Raw genomic sequence first — 17694 nt, 5'->3', positions numbered from 1 at the left:
TACTCAGCATATCCTGGTCCTTTCTGTTACAGTGCGTTCACACCGAACGTGATAGACGTGACCAAAAAGCGCCAGACGCCCCTAGCTGGTCGCGTGCACATTCGCACCTCGAAGCGCGTTCAAAGCGAACTGGTCGTGCTTTAAAATATGCAATTTTCACGCGCATGAATCAGAATTGTGGGAGGAAGTAGTGCCAGACACAGTAGCGGTTTTTGATACGGGCAACACGGGCGGTTGCCCAGGGCGGCATCATGGTGGGGGGTCACGCTGGGCCATGGGCCACAGGTGCCAGGGCCAATTTCTTGTCCAGTCCAGTCCTACTCCATGTTGAGAAGATAAAATTTTCTTTCTCATGTGATTTTCCATAGAAATGACAAACTAATCAAAATGATATGAGATAGGAGTGATGAACAGGTGATGTGACATTCAGATCAAAGTTTTCTTATTATCGCTATTCAGGTAAATATTCACCAGAGAGCAGGATGGTGTAAAACAAGTGCAATCTTTTCACTTTTTATTAGGAATAGTGATATTGTAAATAGTACTATATTTTATGTTTTAAAATGTTCCTAAATTATGTGGATGAATCTGTATAAATACGTCTAATTAAAGCCTGGTATTATTACAGCAGCACCTGAGCCTGAAAGCTCTTCATTTCTCACTCCTTTGATCGTTGGACTTGTTTGTGGAATTTTACTGATTCTTCTTCTGCTGCTGTTGTGTCGCTTCAAAAAGGGTGAGACCATTTTCTGAACTGAATATAAAGTAAATAATAAAATTCACATATGTAACTTCAACACTCCATGTACCAGAAGAATTTACTATATAACACTGAAATTTTCTTTTCTTCCAGATTCATTCTTTACCAGGTTGGTTAAAATCTCCCCTCTCCTGTACTAGAAGTATATCCTGTGTTTCTTATTAAATCTACAGGTTTACTACTTTTTTTTTTTTTTTTTTTCAACCAGGACTCGGAGCACAAATCAGAGCTCTGCAATGAACCACGTGATCAAGGATGAAGCTCAACACAGTCGACATGCTTCTACTCTTCAAGGTCAGCCTGATCCATGACAAGTTTTGTTGTTGTTGCTGTATTTATTTATTTATTTATTTATTTATTTAGTGACAGATTTTAAACTCAAAGTCCAATATATCTGTTTCTAGTTTGATTTAGAAGATGATTCATACATAAGAATTTCAGTTTTCAATCTATCATTGGCTTGTTTTTGTAGGTGACGCTTGTGTTTATGAATCAATCAAAGACCACGGTGACACACAAAATGGTAAAGTAGATACAGTAGCATTGACATATGAAGACTATGTGATTATTTATGTTTAAACATGGAAGTTTTAGAAATCAGCTGCACACAGATAAGAAAACAAAGAGGTTGGACACTTGGTCCTTCTGGTGTAACACAGGGTCAGTTCAACTTTAAGACCAGTCTGTCCTACAAAACGTAAACCACTGTGAATCTGTTTTATGAATCCATCTCATTCCTCCTGACTGATTGTTTTCTAGTTTTGCTTTTTGCTGGTGTTCCTGTCACTACTGGTAGCATGAGATGGTGCACCACCTGCAGTCCATTCAGGTAGACCAGCTCGTTCAGGGCGACACATTTAGCGCACTCTCAGGAAAGTGCTGTGGCATACTAGAAGATGATCTGTAACACAAGCAGAGCTGAGCATCAGGGCCATAAGGGCTTTAACCAAGCAGCATGTGCATGTTTCTGGTCAAACTATAAGAAACAGACTCCCTGTTTATAACCTGAGAGACTAACATCCTTAACTAATACCACAGTCCAGCAACGTGCCACTCAGGTGGACAGTAGCACAAAGGAAAACTAGAGAAAAATAAGTCAGGAGGGATAAGGAGAGAGCGATGACCTGTGGCCACCACCTGTACAAACACTTATTTTTTGGCAGTTGCCTTGTTGTTGCCTCTCCAGTGCACCTCTTGTCACTTTGATTTGCACCAAAGCAGCTAAAACGGATTCAGATGGGTTTACACTTCCTAAATAGACAAATTGTTGTTCTTGATGTTTATCTCACTCTGTGTTATGTCGGTTTGGTAGATTTTGGTATAGTTCAATAAAATTCCTTTTTTTTTTTTTTTACCTCTGTACTATCTAGCATGTAGGTATGTAGATATGTAATAAACATTATTATATTAGTGTGAGTGTATTATTTTCACCTATAAGCATTGCATGTAATTAATTTCAACCCTGTTCTTATCAGAAATAAGAGAATAGAAGAAACATGTGAGGAGGCTGTTGATTAGACCAGATTATTGTTTTCAAAGGACATAAATGGTATGAGCTACATTCCCTCACTGGAATTTAGGTTCTGACAGAGATGGAGGAAAAGTGAAGAGTGATCCTTAAGGTTTGGATTTGAGCTTAGTGAAAGGGTCGTGCTGAGCAGGGATGAAGGGGGGTTGAGCTGATGTGAAACTGAATTGAGGGCTAACAGGTTTTCATAGAAATGTTTTTAAACATGACAGAAACATCTCATCTTTAATAGACCTTCAATAGGTTTAGATGATCAGTGTGGTGTCGACTGACAGAGATATGAATGTAATGAAAAATTAACACACTTCACCCTTTTTTTTTTATCTTGATCATCTGTCCGTCCTCTTTCAGATGGCAGTGTGTTGTATGCACAGGTCTCCCACGATAGAGCTAAAACCAAGAAAGACAACGGTGAGTGAAGTAATAAGATTTCTTTTCTTTTTTCTTGTTTTTTATGCATCAAGCAATCCTCATTGACTACACTATTATTTCATCATTTTAAGAGGGTAGTGATGATATTGGTTACATAAATACATAAATTTCCCTCACTGGATTATAGAGTCACTGACTTTAATGACCAGGGGTGGAGGAGGGTTGAACTGAAGCTTTTTATCCTGATCATCTGTCCATCTTCTTTTAGATGACAGCCTGTTGTACACACAGGTCAATTACAATAATGCGAAACCGAAGAGACACAAAGGTAAGTAAAGTAATCAAATAAGTACCTAATTTCATGCTTGCTTTGAGTTTTAATTATTTTTACACAAGAAGAAAAAGTTGTAAAAATAAATCAAGTTGTCACTTTGAACAAAGAGGCGCTTGCAATGACATTTGACAAATCATTTCTTTGCAGGGAAACCAGCTCCTGCAGCAGCTGATGAAACAGTTTATTCTGAAGTTAAATCACAAACAGCTCTGGGTAACTGTGCAGAAATAAAATAGCTTACATGTTGTGATTTGTTGCTGTAACGATGAACTCAAGTACTCAAGTTTTTAGGGAGTAAATTTAGTTCCAAATCACCTTTAATGACTGAATTATGCTGCATCATTTCTTTCAGATTAATAACAAGATCTGCAAAACCAACTGGATCAGTGACAAAACTGAGTTTCATTTGAATTTAAGAGAGCTTTAGAGAAATTGAGATTATGCACTGTTTTATAAGATAAAGTAAAATAAGTAAAATCTTTCATCATAATAGCCCAAGTGATAATCTGGCTTTGAGACCAGGATGCTTCGCACACATGAACATTCACTGAACTGCAAGTGTTGTTACATGTTCACTGCTAAATAAATAAAATAAATAATAAATAAATAAATAAATAAATAAATAAATAAATACAAATACAAATACAAATAAACAACATCTTGAAATCAAAATAATCAACCTACAGGGGGCTGAATTTTGATACACATCAAAGTGAAAAAAAAATGATGCAGACCATTTTGTTGAAATTTCATTGCACCGACTCAAAATTATACTGAGTAGTCAGTTTGTCTTCCATGGACTTGTATGCTTTCCTGACAATTTTGGAGCATACTCCACAAGAGACGATGGTGTCCTGAGGATCTCCTCCCAGATCTGGACAAGGGCATCTGAGCTCCTGGACAGTCTGAGCTGCAGCATGGCAGCTTTAGATGGAGAGGAGCATAATGTCCCAGTTGGATTTTGGTCAGGCGAGTGTGGGAACCAGTCAGTGGTATCAATTCCTTAATCCTCCAGGAACTGCCTGCATACTCTCGCCACATGAAGCTCGGCATTGTCATACCAGGAGAAACCCAGGACCCACAGGCACCAGCGTAGGATCTGACAATGGGTGACAAACTCTTGAGACTGTGCTAGCAAACCTGACAATTGCACGCATTGAACTGGCAACCTAGAGAAGCTAGACTGCCTGTACAACCTCTGTAGCATCCAGGGATTGTCTCATCTCATCCTACCAGTAACGATGATCACTCTAGCCAAAAGTAAAACTAGTGAAAAAGACAGAAAATATGAGAAAGGAAAAAATGTCAGTAACCTCTAGTTGTAAAATGATTCCTGATTTGGGATGCACCTTTTGTTAACTGCATGTTTTGCTACTTCACAGAGCAGAGATGTGTAAGTGGTGTGATGCTTTACTTGAATTAAAAGTAATTCTTTAATTTTTTTTTGAGCAGTGCATATTTACAGATGTTTTCTGTGTCTTGTCTAAAATCATTTGATGTGTATGATAAGCATACACATGTTTACATGTTTATTTTCTCCTGGATGAATTAAGCATCACTTGACATATTTCTATAAAATTGTTTTTCTTCTTTTAACAGTTTTAGGAAAAGATCAACTTTTTGTTCTTTTTATTTTAGGTAAGCTGCCTGCAGAGACAGTTTTATTTTCTGTCAGTGTCAGACTTAGTTCTTCCTCTCAGCTGTTACCAGGTGCTTGTTGTTTATTGCAGGGTGTTTAACTTACAAAATCAAGGCATATTAAGGTGACTGTTATTGTGAATTGTTGTTAAATAAACAAAACTGATTTAAATTGACTCAAATGCTTGTGTTCTAAACCAGCAAAGGAAGTAAAGTGGTATCAGATCATACATATCTTAGGGTGGGGATATTCATAAACCCCACAACTGTACATGGAAAGAAAAGGACAGAAATTATAACTTTATGTACAGTCTGACTACAGGATTTACTCTGTTAAAAATATGAGCCTATATACCTCTGATATCAATTTTCAGAGGTAACCAACAAATAATTGTATTTTTGATCAGAAGGTTGGTGGTTTGATCTCTGCCTCCCCCAATCTGCATGCTAAATATCTGAGGGTAAGATACTAATCCCAAGTCCCACAGTCTTGCAACTATTGATACCTTAAGTTGATCAAGGTACTTGTTCTTTAGACGCACTCAGTGATACAGTATTTATTTATTTATTTATTTGTTTATTTGTTCAGTTTCAGAAAAAATACATTATCTGGTATTTTCCTGTAAATATAAAAAGATTGTCTCATTCTTGGATTTAAAACAAGGAGCAGGATTGTCAAAGCGTTTAGACAGCAGATATGATGAATCAAAGGTAATATATAAAAACACTAATAATTGCGGTACATCAATCTAAAATCATAATAATAAATGAAGTTTTGACTTTCTTCTCAGCTTACAAATAAACACCCAATAAGTTAGTCTCACCTCTAACTGAAGTAGAGGCGTGACTTCTGTTTTCAATCATTTTCATGTAAAAGCCCTTTATTATTTTATCATTTCTTATTTGGCTTCTCTGTGAAATCCTGTTCTGTTTGTGCAACCACAAAATGCTCAGTGTGAGTCTTCTACTCATTCATCCATTTTCTGTGGGTCAGAATTTCCCAGTTCTTGGGTCACAGAGGGGCTAGAACCTCTTCCACGTGCCATCTTTCAAGATGCAACACCGCACCTTTTCTTAACTTTAACTTTTTTTAGACTAGGCTTTCAAACTTTATTTCACCTTCCTCTAGTTTCTCTACTTATACCTCTTAGATATAGCGATACAAGATACTTGAAATGTGCAATTCACTTGTATTTTTATTTTTATTCCTATTTATTCTATTTATCCCCTTCGTATATTTTATTTATATATGTCTCTGTATTTATATATGTGTGTGTGTGTGTATATATATATATATATATATATATATATATATATATATATATATATATATATATATATATATATATATATATATATATAATATTCTGTAACTCTGTAACTTCTGTCGGTGCTGTGCTTTTGGAAATAGAATTTCCCAGAGGAACCCACCCGAGGGATTAATAAAGTTTTATCTTATCTTATCTTATCTTATCTTATAAGTTCAGGACATGGTGTACCCTGATCTGGTCACCAGTCTATCACAGGGACAACAGAGAAAGAAGGAGACACCTCTTACTGTTGTTCTCTGACATGAAGACCTTGTCTTCTGTGTTCCATGGTAACATAGTTCTGCCAGAAACCAAACAGTCTCCCTGTCACGGTCCCTGAGTTTCTCTCACGATGGCCTTTGGCCTCTTTCTCTCTCTCTCCTGTTGGTGCTTGTCTGTGTTTGTTCGTGGAGGTGTGTTACCTTTGTACAGAGGTAGCTCCGCTCATTGTCTCTGCCTCCTCACTGGCTGCTAACCTGTAGAAGATCAGCTGATCATACTGATGTACAGCTCGTTGCTCATCAAGCTGACTATTTCAGACTGACAGAAGCAGACACTCAGTTGTTGCCATATTATTGTGTGAGTGAGGTACGTGCTCATCCTCTGTCTTGCATGATTTTCTGTTTCTCTTTACGTTGAATTAATCAGTCTGTCTGTGCAAATCTCTCTGTGTGTATCGAGCCCTGTGAGATTAAAACAACAGTGTGTATTTACTCTTGGAACACCGCCTCTCCCAAATCTTTAATGCATTCACCTGCTGCTTTGCCTCTGTTTTATTGACTTAGCTGTAAATAACACTGTTACATATTCCCCAGTGCTCTGTGAGTGGGTTTATCATTCTGCTTTTCCCCTTTTTTTCCGTATTTAGCAAAGTGAAAATAAAATAAAATAAACAATAAAAGGTGAATCAAATGGACCATTACGGCAAGGCTCAGATGGTCCATTTGGTAAAGTAAATCCGTTGGGCATCTTTCTTCGCCTTTAGGCAATAATTCTGATGGCAAAAGAGCCAAACGGGACAGGCAAAAAATAAATAAATAAATAAATCATGAATTAACTTACATTTTTTGGAAAGCTGGGTTCAAAAAGTAACACATCCTTCATTGATCTATCAGTCTGGAAAGGGTTACAAAGCCATTTTTAAGGCTGGGAAAAAAATGGGAAAAATTTAGAAACTTGGAAGAGTGGCAAACCGTCCTAGAAGTGGGCGGCCTACCAAAATTACTCCAAGAGCGCATCAATCCCTCACTTAGGAGGCAACAAAAGACGACTGAACAGCATCCAAAGAACTGTAGATCTCACTTTCCTAAGTTAAGTTCAGAGTTCATGATTCAACAATAAGAAAGGGACTAGCAAAGAACACAAAATGTCTCATAATTATCAGAAAGGAGAAGAAAAAAAATAAAAAATAAAGGAGTTTGGATTTGTGGGACACTTTACATTCATAAAGCTCAGCTTAAAATTTAAAGGGAGGTATTTTTACTTATAGATTTAACTCTTGCATGAAAAAGTGCAGGATTACCAACAGCTGCTGTGTTTGGTAATGATTTTGTGTGCTGGTGATTAGTGTGCACCAGCAGTTTATGACTGCGATGTACCAGTGGTGGCCTACTGGATGATCATATCGATGACAGGAGGGAAATAACAGTCTATTGTCTGGTTTGCTAATATTTTTTTTTATCTCTGCAGTTATACCTCTATGTCAGTTTGAACCCATCTAATATATGTGTTTTGTAGACTTCAAATGTTACCTTAATGACCCAACAACAAATGTGTGTAAGGGTAGTTTTTTTTTTTTTTTTTTGGTGATAAAGCTCCTATCAAACAAAGCAAGCAGACAAGTAGGAGGCAAAGATGAGACACTTGTGTGATGCTAGTAATGGTTTATGAAAAAGTCAATTTAACACATCAGCATACAGTGCATTCAGCCTTGTTATGGTATATAAGCATTTAATTTGCCTTATGGTAGACACTGTGAATAATGGCTGATTTAGATTTCTCTGCTGAATCTTCATAAAGGCTATGATGTCACCTACATAAGTTGCCAGCAGTTATGGTTGTGTGTGGTACATTATGTGTTCCTGTCCTGGTGTTTTATATGTGGCGCCAACCATAATGGAAACAAACAAAATGCCAGAATTGTTATTTTTCCTTCTTTTTTTTGTTTTGTTAATTGAAATCCTGGGATTAAACTGTTTGCTTGTTTTTTAAAGTTTGCTTTTCCAAAGAAAAACATGTGCTCTCCCAGTTTTTCCACTTGTTTGTATATTACCCTTGTACTGTGTACCTGTTTGATAGATTTTCCAAGTAACCCCACCTTGCTGAGTTGTAATTTCTGTGTAAAAAGGAAGGAAGAGAGGGAAGAAGTTAAAAAAAAACCTATTGTTTCCTTCACAGGTCTTTGGTATCTGCTGTGCTGCTGCTTCACTCTCTCTCTTTACAGAAAGTTGTAGAAGTTTTCAGACGTGTCACTGCTGGATGTGAGGATGGGAGCCACTTTGCTCTGTGAGCTGGGCCTATTCTGTGAGTACATCACTGACTCCTATTGTTTGATTCATACTGATCCATAAACATGTTTTAGTAAGAAGAACAGAGCATCAGTCATTTGTACCATTTCAGGTCATGTGATCAGAGGACTCTCATGTTTTATTTATTTCATATTTGAGTGTCTTTAGTTTGATAATGTCTGAAGTTTCTGTCTTTATTGTAGTGCTCTATACACTCCTCAGTGGGGATTCTTTCCAGCTACTCTATACAGGGAGTGCAGAATTATTAGGCAAATGAGTATTTTGTCCACATCATCCTCTTCATGCATGTTGTCTTACTCCAAGCTGTATAGGCTCAGAAGCCTACTACCAATTAAGCATATTGGGTGATGTGCATCTCTGTAATGAGAAGGGGTGTGGTCTAATGACATCAACACCCTATATCAGGTGTGCATAATTATTAGGCAACTTCCTTTCCTTTGGCAAAATGGGTCAAAAGAAGGACTTGACTGGCTCAGAAAAGTCAAAAATAGTGAGATATCTTGCAGAGGGATGCAGCAGTCTCAAAATTGCAAAGCTTCTGAAGCGTGATCATCGAACAATCAAGAGTTTCATTCAAAATAGTCAACAGGGTCGCAAGAAGCGTGTGGAAAAACCAAGTCGCAAAATAACTGCCCATGAACTGAGAAAAGTCAAGCGTGCAGCTGCCAAGATGCCACTTGCCACCAGTTTGGCCATATTTCAGAGCTGCAACATCACTGGAGTGCCCAAAAGCACAAGGTGTGCAATACTCAGAGACATGGCCAAGGTAAGAAAGGCTGAAAGACGACCACCACTGAACAAGACACACAAGCTGAAACGTCAAGACTGGGCCAAGAAATATCTCAAGACTGGTTTTTCTAAGGTTTTATGGACTGATGAAATGAGAGTGAGTCTTGATGGGCCAGATGGATGGGCCCGTGGCTGGATTGGTAAAGGGCAGAGAGCTCCAGTCCGACTCAGACGCCAGCAAGGTGGAGGTGGAGTACTGGTTTGGACTGGTATCATCAAAGATGAGCTTGTGGGGCCTTTTCGGGTTGAGGATGGAGTCAAGCTCAACTCCCAGTCCTACTGCCAGTTCCTGGAAGACACCTTCTTCAAGCAGTGGCACAGGAAGAAGTCTGCATCCTTCAAGAAAAACATGATTTTCATGCAGGACAATGCTCCATCACACGCGTCCAAGTACTCCACAGCGTGGCTGGCAAGAAAGGGTATAAAAGAAGAAAAACTAATGACATGGCCTCCTTGTTCACCTGATCTGAACCCCATTGAGAACCTGTGGTCCATCATCAAATGTGAGATTTACAAGGAGGGAAAACAGTACACCTCTCTGAACAGTGTCTGGGAGGCTGTGGTTGCTGCTGCACGCAATGTTGATGGTGAACAGATCAAAACACTGACAGAATCCATGGATGGCAGGCTTTTGAGTGTCCTTGCAAAGAAAGGTGGCTATATTGGTCGCTGATTTGTTTTTGTTTTGTTTTTGAAGGTCAGAAATGTATATTTGTGAATGTGGAGATGTTATATTGGTTTCACTGGTAAAAATAAATAATTGAAATGGGTATATATTTGTTTTTTGTTAAGTTGCCTAATAATTATGCACAGTAATAGTCACCTGCACACACAGATATCCCCCTAAAATAGCTAAAACTAAAAACAAACTAAAAACTACTTCCACAAACATTCAGCTTTGATATTAATGAGTTTTTTGGGTTCATTGAGAACATGGTTGTTGATAGGTTTGTAGCATAAACCTATTCGCTGGAACGTTAAGACAATTGCAGACTATCAAGGATCAAAACCTCTACCAATCTACAACTAATTACAAAACTCTAAGCATATATAAGTAAATATTTCTAAGCATAAATGACAATCAACAATACAAATCTAACAGTTGTTGTTCAATAATAAAATTATTCCTCAAAAATACAACTTGCCTAATAATTCTGCGCTCCCTGTATACTTCCCACAGTCAAGAGAGTTAGTGGGAATAGGTTAATTGGCAAATGTAAATTGTAGGTACATACGCAGGTACGCTTGTAGGTACATGTGAATGGGTAACAGACCTGCCTAGAATGTGGTCCAATACCTTGTGACCCTGAATTGGATCAGCAGAAGAGATGAAAACAAAAATGTAAAGATAAAGAATTATATTTGGAGCTTTAGTGAGAATATTCAGGGCTGAAGCCACACAAAAAAAATAAAGTATATCATATTCACGCTGTAACATGTTGTCATTATGTGAAAAGGTCTTTCCAGTTGATAAACCCCGTCCTGTCCTCACTGTGTCTGCATCATGGCTGAGTCCTGGAGCCTCAGTAACTCTGAACTGTGAGGTTGAACATCCGTCTGCAGGATGGAGCTTCTACTGGTATAAAGCTGTTCCTGATCTATCAGAGAAATCCTCCAGTTATGAGCTGCTACCTGATGGCAGTGGGACTGCACAGGACTCCTACATCATTCATGGACAGACACACACAGCAGGATACGTGTGCAGAGCTGGAAGAGGAGACCCAGAGTATCACACTGATCACAGTCAACCAAAGTTTGTCTGGTCTGCAGGTCAGCTTGTTTATTCATCCTGTCATTTCAATGAGCTGGTGTTATGTGATTACTTTGATTCAACAATATCTCTTTTTCACTCAGATGCACCCCTTTAAAAACTTATTCATATGAAAAGGCAAAACAATCTTTTCATTTCTGACTGTGATCCAGCTAATCTGAGTTTACTTGTTTCTTTTTCTTAACCTTTTCCCTTTTCACTTACAGTGATAGCACAAAAGACTAAAGGTATAAACAACAATCAGAATCAGAAAGACTTTATTTATCCCCGAGGGGCAATCAAGATACAACAGAGCAGCATGACATTGAAAATGAGTACAGAGCATAAACAGGTAATAACAGAGAGATAAAAAAAAATACACAGAATATACAGTATATACACAGTTTTAAGATTGCACAGTTTTATCCTTTAAGTGACTTAAAGGGGAATAAATAACTGTAAGTGAGTAAAAGTGTCAGTAGTATAAAAAGAGTGTAGAGTAGTTTATGTTTATGGGTGTGGGAAATGTTCTTATCGAGTTAAAAAGCAGAGTGGCTTTGGGGACAAGGGTGGCTCTCCTCCTCTCAGTCCTGCAGGAAATGCAGCAGAGGCATCGCCCAGAGGGGAGCCATTGAAATGCGGGGTGAAGAATGTGGGAGGGGTCATTGATGATTTTGGCTGCCTGTCTAAGGGCCTGTTGGCTGAAAACCTGTACCAGGTTTTCAGCCAACAGGCCCTTAGACAGTAGCAATCTACTCCTCTTGTATTTGTTAAAATAGTCTCGAGAAAAAATTCTCTGGTCTTTCTGGAGGTCTTTCAAAGTTCTTCTTTGGATGTTGTTAAGCCTTTTATTCCATTCTGTCAAGATGATGCCACACTGCTCCAGTAGTCTTGAGTTTTGGGTTCTGAGTTGACTTTTCTAGACTAAATTCAAAGTCTAGAATTTAAACGAGTTGTTTGAGGCAGAAACAACATGAACTCAGTTTCCTGTTAGAAAACGATGGAGATGGGATGTTCATTAAATTGTTTGTTCTTCAATTAACCTATTATTACTTTGATTCATAAACACATAGAAGGTGTAGACTATAAACTTGTAGACTAAATTTCCATTTATATTTATACATGTTATGTCATTTCACCAATTTTACATTTTCCTTAAAACTATAAAGAAATGGAACATGGCTTAAGATTCTGGATAGTGTTGTTTGAGATTTTTGTTATTTATTCGATCCATCCATCCATTCACTTCTGCTTATCCTTTTCAGGGTCACGGGGGGCGCTGGGGCCTATCCCAGCTGTCATAGGGCGAGAGGCAGGGTACACCCTGGACAGGTCGCCAGTCTGTCACAGGGCCAACACACAGAGACAGACAACCATTCGCGCCCACATTCACTCACAGATTCACACCTATGGGCAATTTGGTTTAACCAATTAACCTATCCCCACAAACTGCATGTCTTTGGACGGTGGGAAGAAGCCGGAGTACCCAGAGGGAACCCACTTAAACACGGGGAGAACATGCAAACTCCACACAGAAAGACCCTGGCCTGATGGTGGAATTGAACTCAGGACCTTCTTGTTCAAGTTAAAAAAAATAAGTTCACTAAAAACAAAAAAAAAAAAAAAAAAACAAACCACAAATTGTTAAGTTATCAGCACTGACCATCAAAAAATACCAGAAACATTTAACATTTCTGAGCTTTGTGTCTTCACTGCATGTTGTTTCCAGATGTTCATTCAGCAGCGTCTCTCACAGTGAGTCCTGACAGAGTGCGACACTTCACCTCTGACTCTGTCTCACTGACCTGTGAGGGAAACTTCACTGAGTGGAGAGTGAGGAAGTTCTCTGAGGACGGCCGACTGTACTCTGACTGTAGCAGAATGACTGGATCCACATGTGACATCAACACATCAAAGTCAGATACTGCAGTGTACTGGTGTGAGTCTGGATCAGGAGATTTCAGCAACGCAGTCAACATCACTGTACACTGTATGTAAATGATTGCCCCAATTACCTGCTGTAAGTCATTGTATGTGAAAACAAAGACCTACATATTTTTCTCAGTAGTTCAGACATGCCCCCTCTGTGAATCACCACTGTATCACAGTACAGGGGTTACATTCTGCTGGTAGACTCTCAAGGCAAATTGGTCCTGGGTGGGGTGCCAGATGTAGAATAATTCTGAAAACTCTTATGATGCCCACCTACCAGAAATCAACAGTCAATTTTATCATTTAAATTTTTTGTATATTCTGGACAATTGGGTAAAGAAATGAGCTGAACTGTCAACTGATTACCACTTTTGAGTTGGTGAAACCATAAGATGCTGGACACCTGTCAAAGAGTCCTGCATCATATCCCTTGAGGGTAAGTGGGAATTTGCCCAACCAATCTGCATTTGCCTTGTGGAATTAGAGAAAGCACTGTTTGCATCTCTCGGGGTATCCTGCATGGGATACCTGGCTCATTGTCACAGCCTATTCAGTCCCTGTATAACCACAGTGAGACCATGGAAGAGTGGCCAGGGGAAGCAAGTCTGGACTTCTGTCTAGACTCTTGCCTACAAAAAACAAAAACAAAACAAAAACAAAACACCAAACCTCAGATCTGGTTCTCTTTGTCATATTCAGCTGAATGTAGAGTAAATTTAAATTCCAGACTTGAGATTGTGCAATATCCCATATATTAATATATGGGATATTGCACAGTGGCAGGAATGAGCAGGGGGGGGGGGGGGCAGTTGTTGTTACAGTATTGCACTTTTATAAATATAAATACCAATAAAGTGGAGTGACCAGCGCAGATTATACAGAGTACTTGTGAAGCTGCAGGGTAGCTTCTGAGTGCATCCTGTGGAGTGTGTGTGTTTGTTTAAGTGTTGTGGTTGAGGTGTCGTATGGCTTGGTGGTAAAAACAGTTTTTAAGTCTTGTAGTCCGAGCAGACAGACTCCTGTAACGTCTGTCAGATGGTAACAAGGAGAAGAGCTGATGTGCTGGGTGGCTGTGGTCCTTGATGATGCTGTGTGCTTTACGGAGGCATCGCTGAAGAAATGTCCTGAATGGCAGGAAGCCTCATGTCAGTGATGTGCTCTGCTGTCTTCACCACCCTCTGTAGTGATTTACGGCTGCTGGCAGAGCAGCTTCCGTACCAAACTGTAATGCAGCTCGTCAGCAAGCTCTCGATTGCTCACCTGTAGAAATTTGAGGTGATGTTGGCATTCATGCCAAACTTCCTCAGCCTCCTCAGGAAGTAGAGTCGCTGGCGAGCTTTCCTGATAGCAGTGTGTGTAAGGGTCCAGGAGAAGTCCTCGGTGATGTTGACTCCAAGGAATTTGAAGCTGCTGACCCTTTCAACCTTGGTACTGTTTATGTGGATGGGCTGGTGTTCCATGACTGGCCGTTTCCGGTAGTCCACTATCATTTCTCTAGTTATGCTGATGTTGAGAGTCAGGTTATTTTCCAGACTCCACTCGTACAGTGCCATCGTCTCCTTTCTATAGGCCGTCTCACTTCTTATCGCTAACTTTGTGCAATTGATTTTGTTGTTGTTGTTAAGGCTCTTTCCATCCCTAATAGTGTGACCAGAACTAATGTGATTTGACTGTTTTGCAGATTATGATCCTATCCTGATGAATCCTGTTCATCAGGATATTCCTATTTATTCTATTTATCCCCTTCGTATATTTTATTTATATTGTCTCTGTATTTATATATATGTGTGTGTGTATAACTCTGTAACTTCTGTCGGTGCTGTGCTTTTTTGGAAATCGAATTTCCCAGAGGAACCCACCCGAGGGATTAATAAAGTTCTATCTTATCTTATCTTATCTGAAGGAAGTTCTGTTAGTCTGAGCTGCAGTTCAAGAGAAAAAAAAAAATACTTTCCAATGTGTTTTTCTATTGTAGCGAGTAAACGCCACCGAATAACTGCTAAGGGCCTCTATACTACTTGTGCAACCTTTCAGGCCCAAAGCTCTCACAGGAACGAGCCCAGAACAAACAGGACAAGAGGGTCAATATCGGTCAGATATGTTAAAATTTATTATTTTAAAAGAACACAAAGGGTTTGCAAAAGGCCTAAAACATCAAAATGGAAAAAGTCACTAACGATCACAAGATAGTGTTATTGGTGCAACCTGCCAGCAATGCAACTATCACCTGAGGGCTTGCTCTCCCTTGGCGGTCCCAGATGCTCGTTGCTTTAAAAGAAACAAATCCACCCCAAATAAATACGAGCCCAACAGAACACTTATCGCATGCACTAAGTGTTTTAGTTCAGGCAATAATGGGTGGCACTAAAAATCACTCTTAATAAAACATATTCACTGCAAATCCACACGGAGCACCTCTAAAAGACCTAACTCCCCTAAGGTAAGAGCCCAGCTCAGGGATTGCACATTGCCCGACTAATATTGCACCAGCCCAGTAGAAAATAAAAACAAACCTGGCATAAAAACAGTTTTAAAAGGTGACCCTACTAAAACCAAAAACGCAACAAAAAGGAGAAGGAGAAAAAAAAAAGTGACAAATTCACATGTGCAGCCTGCCCTGCAGGAGGCAATACAATATAAAATAGATTATAGTGCATAAATATACTTTTTTAAATGTCCAAATATATTAAGTTAACATACCTCCAGCAGAGGTATGCTGCACATGTGGCTTATCTTGGCTTATCTTCTGAAATCACTACTAAAAACAAAATACAATAAACATCAAATACATTTCAACAAATTAAAAAAAAAAGCACTAAAAGAAAAACAGCCTGTACCTCAAACCTCTGCTGTAGAGGTTTAAAACAACGGTTTGTGTAGCAGACAATGAAAACTTCTCAGGCTCTTCACCTACTCACAAAACCATTGTTCACAGCCGCTCATCAGTGGAAATGAAGAGCAGCTGCTGCTACTTCCTCTTTTATACCCTCCATTGGGTCCCCTGGGTCCTAAAGCCTTCCCATTACACTATCACAATGACATACTTATTCAAAATGATACCCGAGGGGAGCTGAAAATCTCTGCAGTGTCAGATTCTGATGAAGGTTTCTACAAGTGTCAGTACTCAGGAAGAGAGTCAGCACAGAGCTGGATGTCAGTTAAAGGTGAGCAGGATCAAAACATTTTATTTTTCATGACATATTGTAGGTGGCTTATTCAAATATATTTACAGTAGATACCTTGTCTACTGCACTATAATATGATCTTAAAACAGGCATGTATTTTTTTTTCAACAATACTGTGGTTAACACAAATGCCTAACATGTATAAAATTTTGCAGAAAGACTGGATTTTCTCTTCAGTGGGAGAAACCCAACACTTACAGTTTTTTCTGATTGCTTAAGCACATTTTTTGTAACTATTGGCTAATTTTGCAAAACTCTTCACACAAATAAATAAAACCTGTCACCCAATTATCAAAACATTTTAGTTCTCTTGCAAAAGCGAACACAGCTAGATTAACTCTTCACACCTTCGTAAAAATGGTGTTTCCGTATCAAACAGTACACACAAGCCATCATCTACTAAGCACACAATGCGCCAACTGCACACTTATGGTATGAATACAAAACAAATCTGGCTTTTGCTTTCTCTGTGCACAAGGTAGGCTATGTCAGTTTGAGCTCATACTTCTGTCATAGATCCATAAGCATAGAGGGATCCAAACTTCAAGTACTGGTGTTTATTCAAACAAATCAAAACAAACACAAGTGTTTATTTCCAAGTATAGGATTATTTGCAATCTCCATAATGACTATATGGGTTACTTGGTCTGCAGTGAACATGCTTCCTCTGCCCCCAGCATCTGGTCATCTCGCAATTCTGTAAAGTAACAATTTCAGTATTTTTACATCAATGGTATTGGTGTGTTTCTCATTGGCATATGGCAGTGCCACAAATCTTTGTGCGAAGTGACTGTACTAACCGATTCTCATTTCAAGATGTCCTTATGGTACTTGCTACAGTGTAGCGGCTCGAGTTGGGCTGGACCCGTTGGCCAGTTACCCTCAGGGTCATTCCACGGTTGATTACATGGTCCACTATTGTAGCTCTGATGTCATCAGCAATTCGATTTCTTACTCTTCCTACCCTTCCTCTCCCCCCTCCTCGTCTTCCTCTTGCTCCTCCTTGTCCTTGTCGTCCTCTTCATCCTACTTCTTGACCTCCACGTCCTCTTCCTCGGCCTCCTCTACTTCTCACTCTTTCTGCTCCCTCCATTGTACTCCGCACACACAGCTTACCTGTATTATAGTGCTTAGGCTGATTGCAAAGTGAACTAATTATCTAAAAAAGATTTCACATGTGAAAGTGTGCCAGACAGTTGGCAAATTAGTGTTAATGATAGCCATACATGTGTATACTGTTGCTAGGAGTGTGTTGGAAATTTGGTAATTGAGTGTTGTGCAGTGAATTGTGCCTACAGTTTTGCAAAGTCTCTGTTACAAAATTGCAAACTGAGTGCAAAGCAGTTTTTGTGCTTTTAGTTTTGCAAACTCAGTGAGTGGTTTTGCTATAAGTCTGAATAGTTTTAGAGGTTGTGCTACAGGAATCACAGTTAGGGTTTAAGCATTCAGAAAAAACTGTAAGTGATTAAGGGGTATTGCAAGCTTGGAATAGTCTTTTATAAACCTCCTGTAATATCCAGTGAACCCAAGGAAAGACTTAAGCTACTTGATCTTAGCTGGTCTTGGCC

At 39.1% G+C, this 17694-nt stretch overlaps 1 protein-coding gene across 1 annotated transcript in view; it reads left to right on the top strand.

Annotated features, from left to right (window-relative positions):
- Positions 1–3230, top strand: part of LOC146636205 (Fc receptor-like protein 5) — a 64538-nt gene extending 61308 nt beyond the window's left edge. Inside the window, exons 9-15 of the mRNA XM_085349480.1 lie at positions 629–736; positions 854–869; positions 969–1054; positions 1233–1283; positions 2640–2699; positions 2929–2988; positions 3142–3230. Of these exons, the coding sequence (XP_085205606.1) occupies positions 629–736; positions 854–869; positions 969–1054; positions 1233–1283; positions 2640–2699; positions 2929–2988; positions 3142–3230 (470 nt within the window). The remainder of the gene's footprint in view (positions 1–628; positions 737–853; positions 870–968; positions 1055–1232; positions 1284–2639; positions 2700–2928; positions 2989–3141) is intronic.
- The last annotated feature ends 14464 nt before the right edge of the window (positions 3231–17694 follow it).

Source organism: Diplotaxodon limnothrissa, linkage group LG3 (assembly GCF_057381915.1).
Source record: "Diplotaxodon limnothrissa isolate DT_005_m linkage group LG3, D_limnothrissa_male_GT1.1, whole genome shotgun sequence".
Lineage (NCBI taxonomy): Eukaryota > Metazoa > Chordata > Actinopteri > Cichliformes > Cichlidae > Diplotaxodon > Diplotaxodon limnothrissa.
This window is presented reverse-complemented; position numbering and strand designations above follow the sequence as displayed.